The following is a 17,190-nucleotide window of genomic DNA, read 5'->3' as shown; positions in this document are numbered from 1 at the left end:
TCATGTGGTCAGACTTTGTGTCAAAATTAAAACAGTATAAAATTATAGTTTCTTGACAATAACATAAAGAGAAGTAAAGGGAAATACTGTGTAATAAAATAATATTTCAGTATGCTCAAAAGTGAAGGAGAAGAGAGAGAATATCCCGAAGGCGGCAGCACAAAGGTATTCTGAGCACTGCCATGCATCCCTATAAATGACAAACTTTCTCCAAAAAGATAACCATCTGCCATCCATATGAGCGGCTTCTGAAGAACTTAGCACAGGGCTGGAGAACTTGCTGCTCTTCCAAGGACCCAGGGGCTGCTCCCAGCACCTACTTGGCTGTACACAATATCTATAACTCCAATTCTAAATGAAGTGATGTCATCTTCCGGCCTGCTTTGTTACTGGACACATGTGGTACACAGACATACATGCAGGCAAAGCAAACAAACAAACATTCTCTCTCTTTTCCTTCACTTTTGAACATACTGAAATATTTTATTACACAGTATTTCCCTTTACTTCTTTTTATGTTATGGTCAAGAAACTATAATTTTATACTGTTTTAACAAACAAACTTAAAGAATTTAGCACGTTACAAATTCTACAGAATTGGTTCTCTTTTTTTTTAGCAGGGGTGGGGGGTGAGAGGAGGAGGGGTAAGTCAGGATTTGTCTCTCTGGCTGTCCTAGAACTTGCTTTGTAGATCAGGTTGGCCTGGAACTCACAGAGATCTGCCTACCTCTGCCTCCCAAGTGCTGAGATTAAAGGTGTGCACCACCAATGCCCGGCTAGAATTGGGTCCTTTTTTTTTTTTTTTTTAAAGCACAGGTGCAAGGATAAGAATATCGCAACCATTTTTTCCCCACCTACAAGAATGTTCAGGACGTTGAAAGCTACATGGGATCAGGACAGCTTTCATATGAGACACCTTCTTACAACGTACAAAACATCACACACACACACACACACACACACACACACACACACACACACACACACACACGCGGTATCATTTGACAGCAAAATTGTCCCTGTACATTTCCAAACTGCCCTCTAGGGGTGGCGCTGTCCTTCTTGGGAGCCCACTGCCATCTTCTCCTGCAGGCTCACCTTGGGCTGTTTTGCACTTGGCTCTAGCTTGCCCTGGCCTTCCTTGGTCAATCTCCTCGATCTCTCAGGGCTTTCCTGTGCTCTCCTTGCCAGGAAAACTCTTCTTTACGTCTGGATAAATCTTGCTGGAACTTGGCATCTCAGCACGTCCATATATCACAGCCTAATTAGATTCTTCCCGCTTGGTTTTTCCAGTTACTTCTATATTTCATAGGTGTGTGTGTGTGTGTGTGTGTGTGTGTGTGTGTGTGTGTAGCAGAGGCACAGAGCTCAGATCTGCAGTCTTGGTGGCGAGCACCTGCACACTTACTTATATGTGTGTGTATGTGTGTGTGTATGTGTGTGTGTGTGTGTATGTGTGTGTGTATGTGTGTGTGTATGTGTGTGTGTGTATGTGTGTGTGTGTGTGTGTGTGTGTGTGTGTGTATCAGAGGCACAGACTCAGGTCTGCAGTCTTGGTGGTGAGCACCTGCACACTTACTTCTATATTTATGTGTGTGTGTGTGTGTGTGTGTGTATGTGTGTGTGTATGTGTGTGTATGTGTGTGTGTGTGTGTATGTGTGTGTGTGTGTGTGTGTGTTTGTGTATCAGAGGCACAGACTCAGGTCTGCAGTCTTGGTGGCGAGCACCTGCACACTTACTTCTATATTTATGTGTGTGAGTGTGTGTGTGTGTATCTGTGTGTGTATCAGAGGCACAGACTCAGGTCTGCAGTCTTGTTGTCGAGCACCTGCACACGGCGAGTCGTCAATCCCTTGCTTCTCTGCCTTGAGACTTACCGCATTACGTTACTGTCTACGGCCTGTCTCCAGCAATTCTCCCGTCTTAAAGCCACAGGATGAATCTGAGGCTAGCCCGGGGCATCTTTCTTTAGAGCTAACAGGGCTGAGCTGGAGTGGGGGAACACCTCTGGTCCAGTTGGGGTTCACCAGCCTTGGTGCTGGGAGACACAGCCTCCGAGTTGAGCCGTGCAACCGCGACCATAGAGAGCGCGAGGCGGGAGCGAGGAGCCGGATGTGGTCACCATAGAGACGGTGACTGACAGGCAGCGGAAGAGGAAGCCCGGGGAGGGCTAGGCTGTGAGGTGGCAGCGGCTGCACAGGGGAGCTCCCCGTCACCCGCGAGGCGGCCCCGTGCCCGCCCCGGCCTGCCGTGGGCTCGGCTGCCTCTGCCGGCCTGATCGGCCGAGCACCCGTTTGGTCCTGCTCCCTGCCGCGACCTCCTTCCCGCTGCTGCCGCCGGGGCTCGGGGCTCGGGGCTCGGGGCGGGGCTCGTAGAGCAAACCAGCTGGACGCCGGGCCTCCTCTGCAGGCGCAGGACGTAGGCGGTGCATTCCTGACCCCGGACGACCGGCTAGCATTCGCTCTGGGCTTCTTCCGAGGGTTGGCACGGGGCCGCGGTTGCCCAGGGACCTAGTAGGGCCCGGGTGGCTCAGGCGGGGGTCGTGTTTGGAAGGTGGTGAGCCTGTGCTGGCCTTCCCAGACCCCGGTTCCTCTAGCTGCAGCTGTCCCCGGGGTGCTTTGTTCGGTAACCCCTAGATACAGCAAGAGTGCCTATAATTTGTGACTTGCTGCCCTTAGGAAGGTGAACAGCAGCACCTCTTGCAGGACTGAGTGGGATGGCCTGCAAAATGGCTCCGTCAGCCATTGCGCTCCTCTGAGAGACCAGTTGTGCTGAGTCACCGTGGCTGCCCACTTCATTTGGGTGGGCAGATGGGAGTGCACCATGCATGGTTAGTGATCTTATGTGACAAGGAGGGAGGGAATAGAACTTGCGTTTCTGTGACACTCAGCAGCAGCGTGCAGCAGTAGGGTCAGGAGTGCCTTCGTGGGCCTGAGCAGACATGGTGGGCCGTGATACCTACAGGACAGGGCAGGGTGGCTGAGGTGCGACTGTGGTTTGGATGGCGCCTGCGCTTTTCTCCCTGCTCATCAGGTGCTGCTGACATCTGAATTAGGCCCGTGCTTCAGATGGTGTAACCCCTTCTTGTGATGGGTTTGACAGTATTGCACTTTCTTTCCCCTCTCTTCTGGACCACAGACTGCAAGCCCAGTAATGAGTGGCATGGTTTACGTGGACATTAGTATTTTGTTGAGAGGTATCAGCACTATGGCCACTGAAGACCAGGCATAGGGAGTTGGGAAGACTTGGTGGGGGATGCAGGACTTGGAAGCCAGCGCACTTTGCTCTTTTCTCTGTTGCTGACCTCATTTACCTCAGGTTCCCTGGTTTAAACTGTGTGGCTACTGCAGGCCTGGTGCCTGTCAACCTATTGATCCTTGAGACTGTGCCCTGGGGCACTCCATGTCAGGGCCTGCCACCATGCGACTGAGCTCCCTGTTGGCTCTGCTGCGACCAGCGCTCCCCCTCATCCTGGGGCTGTCTCTGGGATGCAGCCTGAGCCTTCTGCGAGTTTCCTGGATCCAGGGTGAGGGAGAAGATCCCTGTGTAGAGGCTGTGGGGAAGCCAGGAGGGCCACAGAATCCAGACTCAAAAGCTGGGTTGGACCAAAGTGATGAAGACTTCAAACCCAGGATTGTCCCCTACTACAGGGATCCTAACAAGCCCTACAAGAAGGTGCTCAGGTGAGGGTGATATGTGCACAGTCCCCCAGCACTGATCCTCATTCTAGAGCTGTTTGCTGCTGTGTTTGCATTGCTACTCAGTGTTACTTTCCTAGAAGCACGTGTTTCTGATCTTGGTTTGTTCCCACTTTATCCCTGCCCAAGTCTGAGAGTCTCACCCATTCGTGTTGATGTTCACAGGTCTTTTTTTTTTTTTTTTTTTTTTTTTTTTTTTTGGTTTTTCGAGACAGGTTTTCTCTGTGGCTTTGGAGGCTGTCCTGGAACTTGCTCTTGTAGACCAGGGTGGTCTCGAACTCACAGAGATCGGCCTGCCTCTGCCTCCAGAGTGCTGGGATTAAAGGCGTGCGCCACCACTGCCCGGCTCACTGTTCTTGGACAGAGCTGTGGCTGCCCTAACCTACTGAATAGACCTGAGCAGACCCTGCCCCCACCTGCTAGTATCACCAGCATCACCTGCTTGGTGGCACTCACACCAGAAGCTAGTTAGTAGTGAGTTCCTTCCCCTTTCCCAGGCCCAGCTCTTTCAAGCTGGCAGTGCTTCCCTAAGGACTCAGGAGTTGACCCCTTACCTTCTGATCTCTCCACAGGACCCGATATATCCAGACAGAGCTGGGCTCTCGAGAGCGCTTGCTGGTAGCTGTCCTGACTTCCCGCACCACACTGTCCACCCTGGCTGTCGCTGTTAACCGTACAGTGGCACACCACTTCCCTCGAATACTCTACTTCACAGGGCAGCGAGGGGCTCGGGCTCCTGCAGGGATGCAGGTGGTGTCTCATGGAGATGAGCGGCCTGCCTGGCTCATGTCAGAGACCCTGCGCCACCTTCACACACACTTTGGGGCTGACTATGACTGGTTCTTCATCATGCAGGATGACACATATGTACAGGCCCCCCGATTGGCAGCTCTTGCTGGCCACCTTAGCATCAACCAAGACCTGTACTTGGGCCGTGCAGAAGAATTCATTGGCTCAGGAGAGCAGGCCCGGTACTGCCACGGGGGCTTTGGCTACCTGCTGTCACGGAGTCTCCTGTTGCGTTTGCGGCCACATCTGGATGGCTGCCGAGGGGACATCCTCAGTGCGCGGCCCGATGAATGGCTTGGCCGCTGCCTCATCGACACTCTGGGCGTCGGCTGTGTCTCACAGCACCAGGTGACAGCCCCTTCAAGGCAGTCCCAGTCCCCCAGAGGTTGGCAGTGACTGAATGATTGCTGTCCAAATTGAATTCTCGAGACCATCCTTTTGTCCTTCCCAGATGCCAGCCTGCCCCTTCAGCTCTCCCTTGCTCACCTTACAGCACTGGGGCCATCAAAAGTGCGTATCTTTAGGGACCCCTAAAGCCAGAAAGGTCCCAACTCACCACCTCCCACCCCATTTCCACATCCAGTGCATATCACAGTTAAGGACAATGTGAAAATGTTCTAGAGTTGGCCACTCCCAAAGTGGAAAGTCCAGAGTTCCCGCTACTACCCCAGAGAGTAGCTCTGTACCTCTTCATAAGGTAGAGCATCCCAGAGGCAAGCCATCTGAGACACCAGCCTACTGGGAGGGTCTTCTGTGACTGTATTCTCATTGAACAGTGGCGTCCCTGGGGGAGGAGAACGTCCTTAGCTGCCTATTTGCTTTCTCCTTTCTAAAGTGTGGGCACTGGAAGTAGGAATGCAGGTTAGGGAGCCACTGCATTCCTGTCCTCTAAAGCAGCAGCAGCGATAGGAGTGAATGCTAAGGATTGCTGAGGGAGCTTTGGGAATAACGGCTTATGTGTGCAGCATTGATTGTCTGATTGGTCCCTCTAGGGACAACAGTATCGCTCCTTCGAACTGGCCAAGAATAGGGACCCTGAGAAGGAGGGGAGCTATGCTTTCCTGAGTGCCTTCACCGTTCACCCTGTCTCCGAGGGTACCCTCATGTACCGGCTCCACAAACGCTTCAGCGCTCTGGAGTTAGAGCGGGCTTACAACGAAATAGAACAACTACAGGTGAGCTGATGCTGTGAGCTGTGCCTGGGGGCCATGGCTGGAAGTGTACAGGGAGCCGGGGGAGTCAGGCTTACAGGGAGAAGGCAGCTGAGTTGGGGGCCGGGCTAGTAGGATAGAAAGAAGCTAACTTCCTACAAATTTAAAATCACCACAGGGACAAGGGACCCTGGGGTCCAGGACATTGTAAAGTAAGCTCAGGGCTGACTTAAGTGCCACCAAATGTGTAGGTAGACTTGCTTAAACACCCCTACAGTACTACTCTCCTCTGAGACAGCAACCCACAAAGTCCCAAGCTGCTAGAATTGTCCTAAAAAGGCCCAAAAGGTAGACGAGAGGGGAGTCCTATAGTGTGGGGATCTCCAGAGGTGGGGTATAGATCAAAAGTTTGATCGTGAAGAGGGTGAGTCCTGTGGGCGTGGGAGTGAAACTTGTTGAGCTCTGTGTTTTGAGATCCTCTTCTCTGCAAAGCACAGGATCTGCCTGGCAGCAGCTGTGTAAGGTGGGTAGCACTCACCTCGCTTCTGCACTTTAGATGAAGACTGATGTGATATATGAAAAGGACTAGGTGTTTAGCCAGGACTCTGCTGTTGGAGCCTCAGAACCTGGGCATCTGGACTCGGGTGGGATCTTAAAACCAGCACTAATGTTGGGTGCATTCCCTCCAACCTAGGCTCAGATCCGGAACCTGACGGTGCTGACCCCCGAAGGGGAGGCAGGGCTGAGCTGGCCTGTAGGGCTCCCAGCCCCTTTCACTCCACACTCTCGCTTCGAGGTGCTGGGCTGGGACTACTTCACAGAGCAGCACACCTTCGCTTGTACAGATGGCGCTCCCAAATGCCCTCTGCAGGGAGCCAGCAGGGCAGACGTGGGCGATGCTGTGGACACCGCTCTGGAGCAGCTCAATCGGCGCTATCAGCCCCGCCTGCGCTTCCAGAAGCAGCGGCTGCTCAATGGCTACCGGCGCTTTGACCCTGCCAGGGGTATGGAGTACACCCTCGACTTGCTTCTGGAAGCTGTAACTCAGCGAGGGCACCGGCGCTCCCTGGCCCGCAGAGTCAGCCTGCTGCGGCCACTAAGCAGAGTGGAAATCCTGCCTATGCCCTATGTCACTGAGGCTACGCGGGTGCAGCTGGTGCTGCCGCTCCTGGTGGCCGAAGCTTCCGCCGCCCTGGCTTTTCTTGAGGCCTTTGCTGCCAGTGTCCTGGAGCCTCGAGAACATGCATTGCTCACCCTGCTGTTGGTATATGGGCCCCGGGAAGGCCGCGGGGGCCCTGACCCGTTTCTTGGGGTGAAGGCTGCAGCAGCTGAGTTAGAACGACGGTACCCTGGGGCAAGGCTGGCCTGGCTTGCTGTGCGAGCAGAGGCCCCTTCCCAGGTGCGACTCATGGATGTCATCTCCAAGAAACACCCAGTGGACACACTCTTCTTCCTTACCACCGTGTGGACAAGACCTGGGTCGGAAGTCCTCAACCGCTGCCGTATGAATGCCATCTCTGGCTGGCAGGCCTTCTTTCCAGTCCACTTTCAGGAGTTCAACCCTGTTCTGTCACCACAGAGATCCCCCCCAGGTGTCCCTGGGGCTGGCCCCGAACCCCCATCCCCTGGTGTTGACCCCTCTCGGGGGGCTGCAGTCGGGGGCAGATTTGACCGGCAGGCATCGGCAGAGGGCTGCTTCTACAATGCTGACTACCTGGCAGCCCGTGCCCGGCTGGCTGGTGAACTGGCAGGCCAGGAAGAGGAGGAAGCCCTGGAGGGGCTGGAGGTGATGGATGTTTTCCTCCGGTTCTCAGGGCTCCACCTCTTTCGAGCCGTAGAGCCAGGGCTGGTGCAGAAGTTCTCCCTGCGGGACTGTAGCCCCCGGCTCAGTGAGGAACTGTACCACCGCTGTCGCCTCAGTAACCTGGAGGGGCTGGGAGGCCGTACCCAGCTGGCCATGGCTCTGTTTGAACAGGAGCAGGCCAACAGCACTTAGCTTCCCTACCCCTGTGCCTGCCATAGCCCCAGGAAGGGCAAGGCAAGGTGATGGACAGATGGAGGGCTTGTCACTGTATTTTTTTAATAATAAGAAAATGTTATTAAAAGTATCTTCTGCCAAACTGTTTTTAGGTCTAGGGAGAGGGGTAGGAAGAATGATGTGTGGGAGGGTTGGGGAATTTGTCTGCGGGGTCCCACTGCCTCCTCCCTCTTTCCCTCCCTCCCTCCCCAGCCCCCAATGACCACGAGGCTGCTGTCTGATGAGTGACCTTTAATCCAGTCCTCCCCACTCTGCCTGCAACCCCACCGCAGCAGGGGACGGAGGCCAGAGTCCAGGGCCTATGCTGGACAGTGTGGCTGGCTGGTCCACAGTGATGCTTGTTCATGGGCTCCTAGGTGTTGCGCACGACCAGCGATTGCTCCAGCTCCTGCCTGCGCTGCTGGATCTTTAGAGGAAGTGTGAGCAAGGGCAGGGTTACAGTGATCCTGGTGAGTGACCAGGGGGCACCCCTTCCTGGCACCCCTTCCCTGGAAGAGTCTGGGAGCCAGGAGACTACTGCATGGGGTTGTAGGGTGGTGGACAGGTGTTAAGCATGGCAGCAGCAGAGACTGTCGGAAGGTGAGAAGCAAGGGTTCTTTAGGATTGGAAGACAGGGAACCCTCATGTTCAAGGACCTCCATTACCTTACAGTAGAAGTAGCGGCTGACGGCTTCCTGGGACCAGGGCTGGTGGTAGAACTCAGCCCGGCGTTCCTCTTCAGGGTTACCAGCCACATCTGTCATCACCTGGGAGGGAGCATGGGATCTGAGTTCCCCAGAACCTCACCTGCCCGAGTTGCATGTCCATCTTTCCCTCCCCACGTGCTTGTCTTGTTGTCAGTGCTCCCTGAGCCCTCTCTTCACCTTGAGGTCTCGGCTCTGAGAGCGGAGCAGGTCTTGGACGTAGCCTTTTGGGTCTCTGGAGAAACTTAGCATGAAGTCCCTCTGGATCTTGAGCTGGTTTATGGACTCAATCGTCTCGTGGATCTACAGGTAGAAAGACAGTTATTTCCACCTGACCCTGTGATGGGTGAGAGGAATGTAGGAGGAAGAAGTGGGTGGGGGGACTTGCAGTTCCCCAGAGCTCCCGTTTCCTTTGAGCAGTGGGGGAGGGGTGGGCAGAGCTGAATTTGGAATGAGGTCAGCTTCTCAAAGCAGGAAAGAGCTATGTGCTCCTCATGTCCAAGGCCCGTGCTGTGGTCTGAGTGTTTTCTCCTCTCTCTCGGTTAATGTCCCACTCTAGCTCTGGGCTCAGGCCGCACCTTACTGTCCAGAGCGCTGATCTCCTGCTGGTTGGCTGTGGACAGGAGAAAGCTGCTCATCTGCCCCTTCAGTGGCTCCTCTACCTCCACGTCAATGTCATAGCACGCTGTCTTCTTCTGGTCTGATGGGTCCACGCTGCCAGAGAAGCCCAGCCTTTGATGTCCATGGTACACCCCACAGAAGTCCAGGGGTAGGGCATGGGTGGGTACAGGAGAAGGGTGGAGAAAGCAGGGAAGGCTTTCCTCTGTGGAGGAAGCTAGGCCACCTCACCTGATGACATGGTTGATGACAATTGGGTCAGGGGGCAGCAGCAGGGCTGTGAGGCGCTGGGGAATCTCAGAGAACTTCAATCGGGGACAGTCAAAAATCTGAAGCAGGATTTTGAGAAGGGGGGGTCATCCTTGTGTATGTTGTGTGAAGAGACAGTAACTAAGTTGGATCCTTCCATTCTGGAAAGACCACAAGAAGCTGAGAGCAAGTCAGATTACTGAGTGAGCATGGCAATGAGCCAGGCTGGAGGTGGAAAAGCAGGCATGCCCAAGGGGAGGCCAGTGTGGACACTAAGTATGCCTGTTTGGCTGTCAGTCCCTTGTACCACATTCCGTGAGCAAATTACTTAACACCTTGGGTCTCAGCGCCTCCATCTCTAGAACTGGGGATATTAACAATCCCCATTTCAATGGTTGTCATGAAGGTTAGGTAAATTAGAATACAAAAGTAAGTGTTTGGAATGGTATATGGTAAGTGCTCAATAAAATCCAACTACTCTTTCTACTCAGATTTATCTGCTGTGTTTATTTTAAAATATATTAATAGTAATACTTTGGTAGAATTTTGCCAGATCATTTCTGCAACAATCTGGTTTTTCTTAGCTGCCAGATACATGTGATGGCACAGCTTTCACCAATCCTCACGTCAAAGACAGAACCAGAGGCAGAAAGAATAGCAAAGTAAGTTACCCCAAGTCTAGACCTAGGACTGGGACCCCGGGAATCCCAACTCCAAGTACCAAGAAGATTACACACAGGGTGCTGCTGCCCGTTCCCCCAGGAGGGTCCCAGATTTGCTTCCCTTGAGGAGCAGCCAAATAGACAGGGCAAGAGCCTGGGTGAGACCCTGCTCTTGTCTCCAAGCCTGGCATTCAGGAATCCCGCAAGAGAGCCGGCTACCTTTGAGAGGTGCTTCTGCTGGGTCACTATGCCTGCTCCCCAGAGCCTGGCGCTTAGGACACCCGTTACCTGCTGGAAATACTTGTCTCCATTGATGTATTCCTTGTCATGGGAATCCTGCAGCCGGTTTGTCTTCACATACTGCCACAGTGCCTGGACTATGGCGGAGCGGCTCTGGGTATGCAACCCCAGCAGCCGGGCTAAGCGGGGGTCCAGTTTGAACTGGGGAGGCTGGGAAAAGATTACCAGGACGATTAGATCAAAGGGGGCAGAAGTGGAACTCAGGGACACAGGGCTGATGGTCCTTGGCAGTGTGCCCCTAGAGAAGATGGGTAGGATGAATGGGTTCTTCGGGTAGCATATGCACGTGAGGGGAAACCAACCTGATAGTCCAGCATAAGGAGCAGGGTACAGCGCACACTCAAGTCCCCTGGCCTCTTCACTTGGAACCCATCTGTCTCCTGTGTTGTGGGTGTCCTGTGCCACTGTCCAGGGGGGAGGAGCTAGGTCACCTACAGACCCATCTGGACTGGTAGGGCTAGGGCTTTAGGGTGGTCCTCATTCCAAATCTGTAGCTTCTTGAGGGTCTTGGGTTTGTGGGAAGGGTGGTGACTCAAGGGCAGAAGCAATCTGTCTTACCTCAACGAGGTGGTTGTCGGGGCCATAAAGGTCTTTGTCCAATTCAATGACCAAACTCTTGAAGAAGGAAGAGAACTTGCGCTTCTGCTTACTGGGCTGTGGGAAAGTGACAGGGACTGTGGGGGCAGAACAGGGACCATGGACACAGAGTGGGCCAAGTTGGCAGCAGGCAAGTGGTATGCTCAGAGGCAGTCCTCTGTACCCAGACTGTCCCCAGGCCCACCCACCCCAGCCAGGGCTGACTACCCCACTCCCAGTACAGACATTGAGTTCTGCCCTTGACTCAGCCCATACCCACCCCAGGACACCTGGAGAGACCTGGGCCAGGACGTACATCATCCAAGAGCTTCCCCTCCACCCGCAGCTCCCAGGAGGCAATGCTGCCATCAGAATCTTCAGCATCGGGCTTCGCAGGGTTAAAAGTATTGGAGATATAAAGGCGCAGCTTTCGCTTTTGCTGTAGAAATAAAGTGTAGCACAGGACAAGGGCCGTGTGCATCCCCCGGGGTTCCCCGCTTCCTCCTGCTGGACGGGGCACTGAGAGCCCTCTGCCCACCCCCACACTAAGGCACCTTCATGGGCCTCTTGAGGGCCTCCTGGATGTCCACCCGCTTTCGCATGATGGTTTGATCCAGTTTCCTCTCGAACGCTAGGAGGTCCATGTAGGCCTGGGACTCGGGGACCAGCTCCCGAATCTGGAGGAGGGACAAAGTGGAAGCAGGGCTCAGTCAACCTTGCCACGCAAAACAGGACACAAAGGACATGTAGGGGAGCTGTCCGATTGATTTCAGGGTGTGGAACTCTGAGCGTGCAGAGAGGACTTGTCCTCAGGACCCTATTATGTAGCCTCATTGTGTGTGCATAAAGATTGCTTCTCCCTCCAGGAAAACCCATGCATCTCATCACCGGGGAAGGAGGTAGCAACCGGCAGCCCGCAGGTGCAGCGCTTGGCCTCATCCTGTCACCCCCCTGAGATAGTTGGGAGGTAGTGTTGGTTACCTCAAGAGGCCTTCCTGCTACCTTCTGTTTCCATCACCTAGCAGTCTCTTGTCCCTTCTTTGTCCCATGCCTTTATGCCTTTGGACACTGGCATTCAACCCTCTTAACCTCAGGCCCTGTGTTCTGCCCCTCCTCCCTCCATGGCTCTCCAGCTCCTCTCAGTCCCGCCCTACCCTCTCATATAGGGAGCCTCACTTCTTAATGAGCTTTTAAAACAAAAAGTGAAAGTGACGCTGAGCCCAAAGCATCATTCCTGAAGGAGGAGGGGAGGGCGGAGCAGCAGAGGGTGGGGGCCTGCTGGGGGCTGCTGTGAAAGGCACTCACCCTTTGAGGGAGGATTTTGTCAGCCATCTTCCTTCTCTTGGCACTGTACATTTTTAAAAGAAAAAACCAGGTTACCATGGCGACAGATCTGGGAGTAACGAGGCCACCTGCTAAATTATCCCGACATCTCCGCCCGCCTGGCTGGGGTTCCCACAGCCTGCTTGTCTGCCCGTCTGAGGGCTACAGCAATGATGTGGAGCTAGTGCTTCCCTTGGAAAGCAGGACGACTGGTCCTTTCTCTGACCTGGGCCCCCCTCTCCAACCCAACACACAGACCTTATACCTCACCATATACATCCTCAGAAACAGGGAAATTCAGACTTAGGGGGAACTAGTAAAAGAGGTGATGTTGCCAAAAGATGGCTGCAGAAGTGTTTGCAAAAAGCTGCGAGGTGGGGAGGAAAGCAGAGAGGAGACAGTTTCTGAGGAGGACCCTCTTCTGCCAAGCAGGAGGAACATGCCCAAGACAGCCGGAGCTCCAAGAAGGGGAGAGATGGCTCTTCCACCTGCTTCCTGGAGCCACAGTGGTGTGAAGCTGGTGGGACTTGGCACTCCTGCCACTCTGGGCTTGGAATGGACTGTTTAAGGGCAGGAGGTGCTTGTGGTCTTGGACCATTTGCCAACCAAGGGTCACACCACATTCACAAGGACCCTGAAAATGTGCAGGAGTGTTCTATATGAGTGTGACTCAACACTGGAACCAAAGCGGCTGGAACTTTGGTAGATAGCACCTGGAATCTGGATGCTTCTCAGTTTCGAAAGCATCCCAGAAAACCCTTGGCTGGCCAAGAGAGCACACAGCCTAGAGGATAGCTCTACACTGCCCCCATGTGGCATTCCCACTCACTGCCCCCTCCCTATCCAGAAATCCATTCTATGGACAGGCAAGCAACTCATTAAAGAAAAAAAACAACCCATTCTTAGGCTGGGCAAGCCTCTCATGAAAGGATTTCAAATAAATTGTCCACACAAGGCTCTTAAACACAACAAATCAAAGAGTTATTTACTAAACAAGATAATGGTTCACTTTGTAAAAGAATTTATCATGGGATGCCTATAAATGATTTTCCTTGATGTGTAAAAGCTAATAACTTAATAATGAGGTAAAATTGGTATTACACCTTGTATAAGAACCCATCTGTTGTGCAAAAGGGAGCATGTGTGTTTGGCTAAATACTGATGCCCATAGGGATCTTGCCAACAGTCAGCAGGGGCCATGGTAGTGTCACCAACTTCTCAGACAAATAAGCTGGTCCGGTGGCCTGAGGGCAGATCTGGTCCCTCAGAGGGACTATAACGTCTATTCACGCCCACTGCCAAGATAGGGACTGTGGAGGTCTAGAGGGAGATTCGGGACTCCGGACTGGCAGGGAGGTACCAGAGGACCACACTTCAGCAAACACACAGCTAAAGCTCAGCCCTCAGTTTACTGCCAGCCCTGCCTCTCCCCAAAGCCTGAAGCGTCATCCAGAACTTGGGGTAAGGGATGTGAAAAAGGATTTAGCAAGTGACAAGCAGGAGAGCAAGGGGTGCGTGAGAGAGGGGACACTGGCAGCTGACTGTCGCAGTCTGTCTCCAGTGTGGGCACACAAAAGAACCAGACCAGTGCCCCCAAGCCCTCCCCAGAGAGTATCCAAGTCAGAATGACTTGGTCGCTGCTAACACCCTTCCTCAGCTTCCCACACCCATCACTCACCCACCTGGTCCCCGAGGCTTCTGCCTGCCCGCCCCTGCACGCCCTTCCACGCCGGTGGGGGGGCACTCACCTGCGGCTCCGCGCGGGGGCGGTGGGCACAGGCTGGCCCTGGCCCTGTGGCTGGCTCTGCCCGGGCGGGGGCGCTGCTCGCTTGCGGGCGGGCTCCATGCCCGCGGGGGCCAGGCCGGGTCGCACGGCGGGGCTGCCCATGTAGGGGGAGCCCGGGGGGCCCATGGGCGCCCCCTGGTGGGGCATTCGGGCTCCAGACGGCATCCCGGGGCGCTGGGGGGGTGGGGTGGGGCGGGAGGTGAAGCAGAAACCGGCGCCGACAGGTCAGATTCGGTCCCGACCCCCAGGCCAGCGTGCTGTGTCCCCGCCCCTCTCCAAGACCCGGGGCTGGTAACCCTGCGCTGAGCGAGGAGTGGGAGTGATTGTGGGAGGGGCGGGGGCGCGGGAATCTGCGTGGCTCTGGAGGAGGGGGCTCGCCGGCTCCTTGCAGGAAGCTAACTGAAGCCAGGCAATTGCCCAGGGCATAGCCGAGCCTCGGAGCCGTGCAAGGTACCGCAAAAATGAATATTAATGGCGCCTTTCAACCTTTCAAAGGATGTTCACATCGGCAGGCACGGTCTTCTGCAAGCCAGCCAGAGCCGGTCTTTTTTATCCCCAATTGACAGATGGGGCAACTGGGGCTCAAAGAGAAAAAGCGACCTCGCCAAGGTCACCCCGTTCATCCCGACAAAGGCAGCACCTTGACGGGCCTTGCTCCCCGCTGCTTTCCTGCTTTCTACAGCCCACTTCTGGGGCTTTGTATGTGAGCCCCCATCTCCCTTTCAGCACCCCTGGTTTGGACCCTTGGTGTTCAAATAACCCCTTCAGCTGACTCCAGGTCTCTGACTTAGTCTGCCTCCTTAATTTCATTTCTCCCAAGGTGATACAAGAGGCTGGGCAAAGGCACCCGAGGGTCTGAGCTTTTCCGAGTGGCAAGTGGGGAACTGGACTAGAAGTGGGCTGCCAGAGGGCAGGGATGGTTGAAGGAAGCCACATCTCCCTCCCATCTGCCTACATCAGAGAGAGAACCCAGTACCCACCCCATCCTAGTAAGGGTACAAATTGGAGGGAAATGAGGCAGGTTGTATTTCCCCAGCCACCACCTCTGGGCAGTCAATCAAAACAGAAGAGGTGTAAACGCAAGCGGGGTGTTCCAGAGTCCACTTGTCCAGGCCTGGAAAGGGAGTTGAGGTTTAGGGGCTAACCAGGAACAAGGAGGTGATGTGGGGGTGCAGACCCTACTATTTACACACCCTCATCTCAGGCTAGGGATGTAGCTTGGTGTAGTGCTTGCCCAATACATGTGAAGCCCAGGGTTCGATTCCCAGCACCAAAGAAACTGCACTTGTAATCCCAATCTCAAGGTGGGGACAGAAAGAGCAAGACCATCTTCCCTTATATAGTGAGTTCGAGGCCTAGGCTACAGGAGACCCTGCCTCAATACACAATAAACAAATACAAAATACTCCTCATCTCACCCCAGAACCAAGAAACCCCGACTGCTCAGACCAAAGGTCTCCACCCTCTACCACCCTCTACCAGCAGCTGTCCCTGGCCATCTCTTCTGTAGTGTAACCGGCCAGTTCCTGAGTTTGCCTCCCCCATTCCACCTGACTCTGTCACTCATACCACCAGTGCCACCAGGGTGGAAGGCCAGGCCTAGTCATTCCCCACTACTAATAAGGGGGCCTTGATCACTCAAGGACTGACCCTCCAAGTTGGCCATATTCAAATCCACATGGGCAGCCTCCTCTTCACTGAATGGGACTCTGTAAAGCAACTCCCCCAGGCAGCTAGGTTAGGACTGGTAACTCCACTAACCCACAGGACTGCCTTGGGAACTGCACCCCAGAGATCCCTGTGGCTAGAGGGCAGGCTGCCACAGGGAAGCCCTCCTCCCTATCAGCTGCCCTGCTACTCATCAAGGCCACCCACACTGTCTGGTTTACTGAGAGGAAGGGGCTTCCAGGGGCTCTGCCACCAGCACCACAATCACAAGAGGTCAAGGTTTTGGGGGCCCTTGCCTCTTTCACTGAGGAGGTGCTTCTTGGAGTCACAACCAAATTTGGCCATAGTAAATTTGACTGATTTTTCCCTCTATCACATATCCCCAAGCCTGGAGCGCCTTACAGCCAGGCTCTCCACTGACTCAACCCAGTCATCTCCCTCCTCAGGTCCCTGGAACCCTCAGGTCCCTCGTGTGCCTTCACATGTCTGTGGCAGGACACTATAGTGTTAACCCTTTGATCTCTAGGCCTCATGTCCCCAACTCCATCCCTTCACACCTTTGAGGTATTAAGGTCATCAACTTCTGGTGGCTGAGCCTGCCAAGGGATCCCCTGACCCCTTTAACTTGGGGTCCATCTCTTAAGTAGGCCTCTCTTAGCTCTGACAGCAGGGCCAAGTCCTCAGGACCCTCCTGCTAGGCTGCAGAGGTTGCTCAGCCAGGGAGCTTTTGCTCTCAGGTGCCTCCAGGGTCACCTGCTCCTAGTTCCTCAGACCCAGTCAGAGTGACACTGCCCCTGTGGATGAACAGGACAACAGGCAGCCCAACCCTAGTTGTGTGTTCCAGTCGCCACCCCACCCCCACCCCAGGGCAGGGGTAACACCTGGGCCCACCAGTAAAAAAGAACGGGCGACGTGTCAGCTACAGAGGGGACCCACCTCTTGGGGGGCACGGTGCCCACATCCCACCCCTTGCCCCTGACAAGAGCCCAAGCCGACGCCTCTCTTCCCTGCCGCCGCGCGCCCATCCCCAGCCGACCGCTTGGCGACGTGTTCGGATGCCAGGGCGCCGGCAAGGTCCCAGGGTTGGGCCGTGACCGTGCGCCCCCCAACCAAAGGGGTGGGAGAGCGGGAGCGCGCCGGCGGCCCTTCCCGATCATCCCTCCATTCAGCCCGAGCCAGCTCGCTCGCCCTCCCCCGCTAACTTTCCCCCACTCACCACCCCATGGACCAGAAACTCAAAAAGTTTGCTTTTCGTGGCTTTGCGCGCCCCTCCGGCAACTTCGTCCGCGGCCATCGGGGTGGGCTCAGCGGCTCCTCTCACTCTCTCTCTCTTCCTCTTTCTTTCCCTTTTCTGCCTTTTTTTCCTCCAACTCTCCCCTCTGAGTCCTGCTGGGCTCTCTCACACTTCTACTCGAGCGGAGTGGGGAGGGGGCCCCTTCAGGGCTGCCCTGACGGCCCACGGCCCAAGCCGCCGCCGCCCGCCCGCCGCCGCCGCCCGCCGCCGCCGCCGCGGCTGCCGCATTCCTGCACTGATAAGACAGAAATAGTCCGGCGGCCCGGGGTCTGCCTGCGACGCGCGGGGACACAGCAGCCCTCCCGTGCACCCGCGTGGTCCAAACGGCGCAGAGACGCGGCGAGCCAGGCCGGT

General features: G+C 55.0%; 1 protein-coding gene and 1 non-coding gene across 3 annotated transcripts; one reads left to right on the top strand and one right to left on the bottom strand.

Annotated features, from left to right (window-relative positions):
* Nucleotides 1-7,392: 7,392 nt before the first annotated feature.
* On the top strand, nucleotides 7,393-7,471 carry Mir671 (microRNA mir-671). The gene has a single exon (NR_105262.1). It is a non-coding gene; the product is annotated as a microRNA mir-671 (primary transcript).
* Nucleotides 7,472-7,891: 420 nt separating this feature from the next.
* Nucleotides 7,892-16,988, bottom strand: Smarcd3 (SWI/SNF related, matrix associated, actin dependent regulator of chromatin, subfamily d, member 3). Of its 2 annotated transcripts, none has more exons than XM_027428428.2 (13): nucleotides 16,759-16,988; nucleotides 13,837-14,048; nucleotides 12,071-12,113; nucleotides 11,320-11,442; nucleotides 11,046-11,204; nucleotides 10,748-10,843; nucleotides 10,492-10,593; nucleotides 10,178-10,339; nucleotides 9,210-9,307; nucleotides 8,939-9,074; nucleotides 8,541-8,663; nucleotides 8,322-8,423; nucleotides 7,892-8,083 (listed from the first exon to the last, which is right to left on the bottom strand). In XM_027428428.2, the coding sequence occupies exons 1-13, from the start codon at nucleotides 16,834-16,836 to the stop codon at nucleotides 8,030-8,032; spliced, it is 1,488 nt and encodes a 495-aa protein (XP_027284229.1). In that variant the 5' UTR covers nucleotides 16,837-16,988; the 3' UTR covers nucleotides 7,892-8,029. The 2 variants fall into 2 exon arrangements, with proteins under 2 accessions (XP_027284229.1, XP_027284231.1); XM_027428430.2 differs by having other exon boundaries at nucleotides 11,082-11,204; nucleotides 16,759-16,985.
* Nucleotides 16,989-17,190: the final 202 nt, after the last annotated feature.

Source organism: Cricetulus griseus, chromosome 8 (assembly GCF_003668045.3).
Source record: "Cricetulus griseus strain 17A/GY chromosome 8, alternate assembly CriGri-PICRH-1.0, whole genome shotgun sequence".
Lineage (NCBI taxonomy): Eukaryota > Metazoa > Chordata > Mammalia > Rodentia > Cricetidae > Cricetulus > Cricetulus griseus.
The sequence above is the reverse complement of the archived record's forward strand: the minus strand, read 5'-3'. Positions and strand labels throughout refer to the sequence as shown.

Bases quoted from the DNA above. Each gene is read 5' to 3' on its own strand.
- Smarcd3 (XM_027428428.2), bottom strand. From the start codon at position 16,836: ATGGCCGCGGACGAAGTTGCCGGAGGGGCGCGCAAAGCCACGAAAAGC. The intron at 11,443-12,070 runs GTGAGTGCCTTT...TCCCTCCTCCAG, and splicing joins ACAAAATCCTCCCTCAAAGG to ATTCGGGAGCTGGTCCCCGA. The intron at 8,084-8,321 runs GTAATGGAGGTC...CTTCCTCTAAAG, and splicing joins GCCGCTACTTCTACTGTAAG to ATCCAGCAGCGCAGGCAGGA.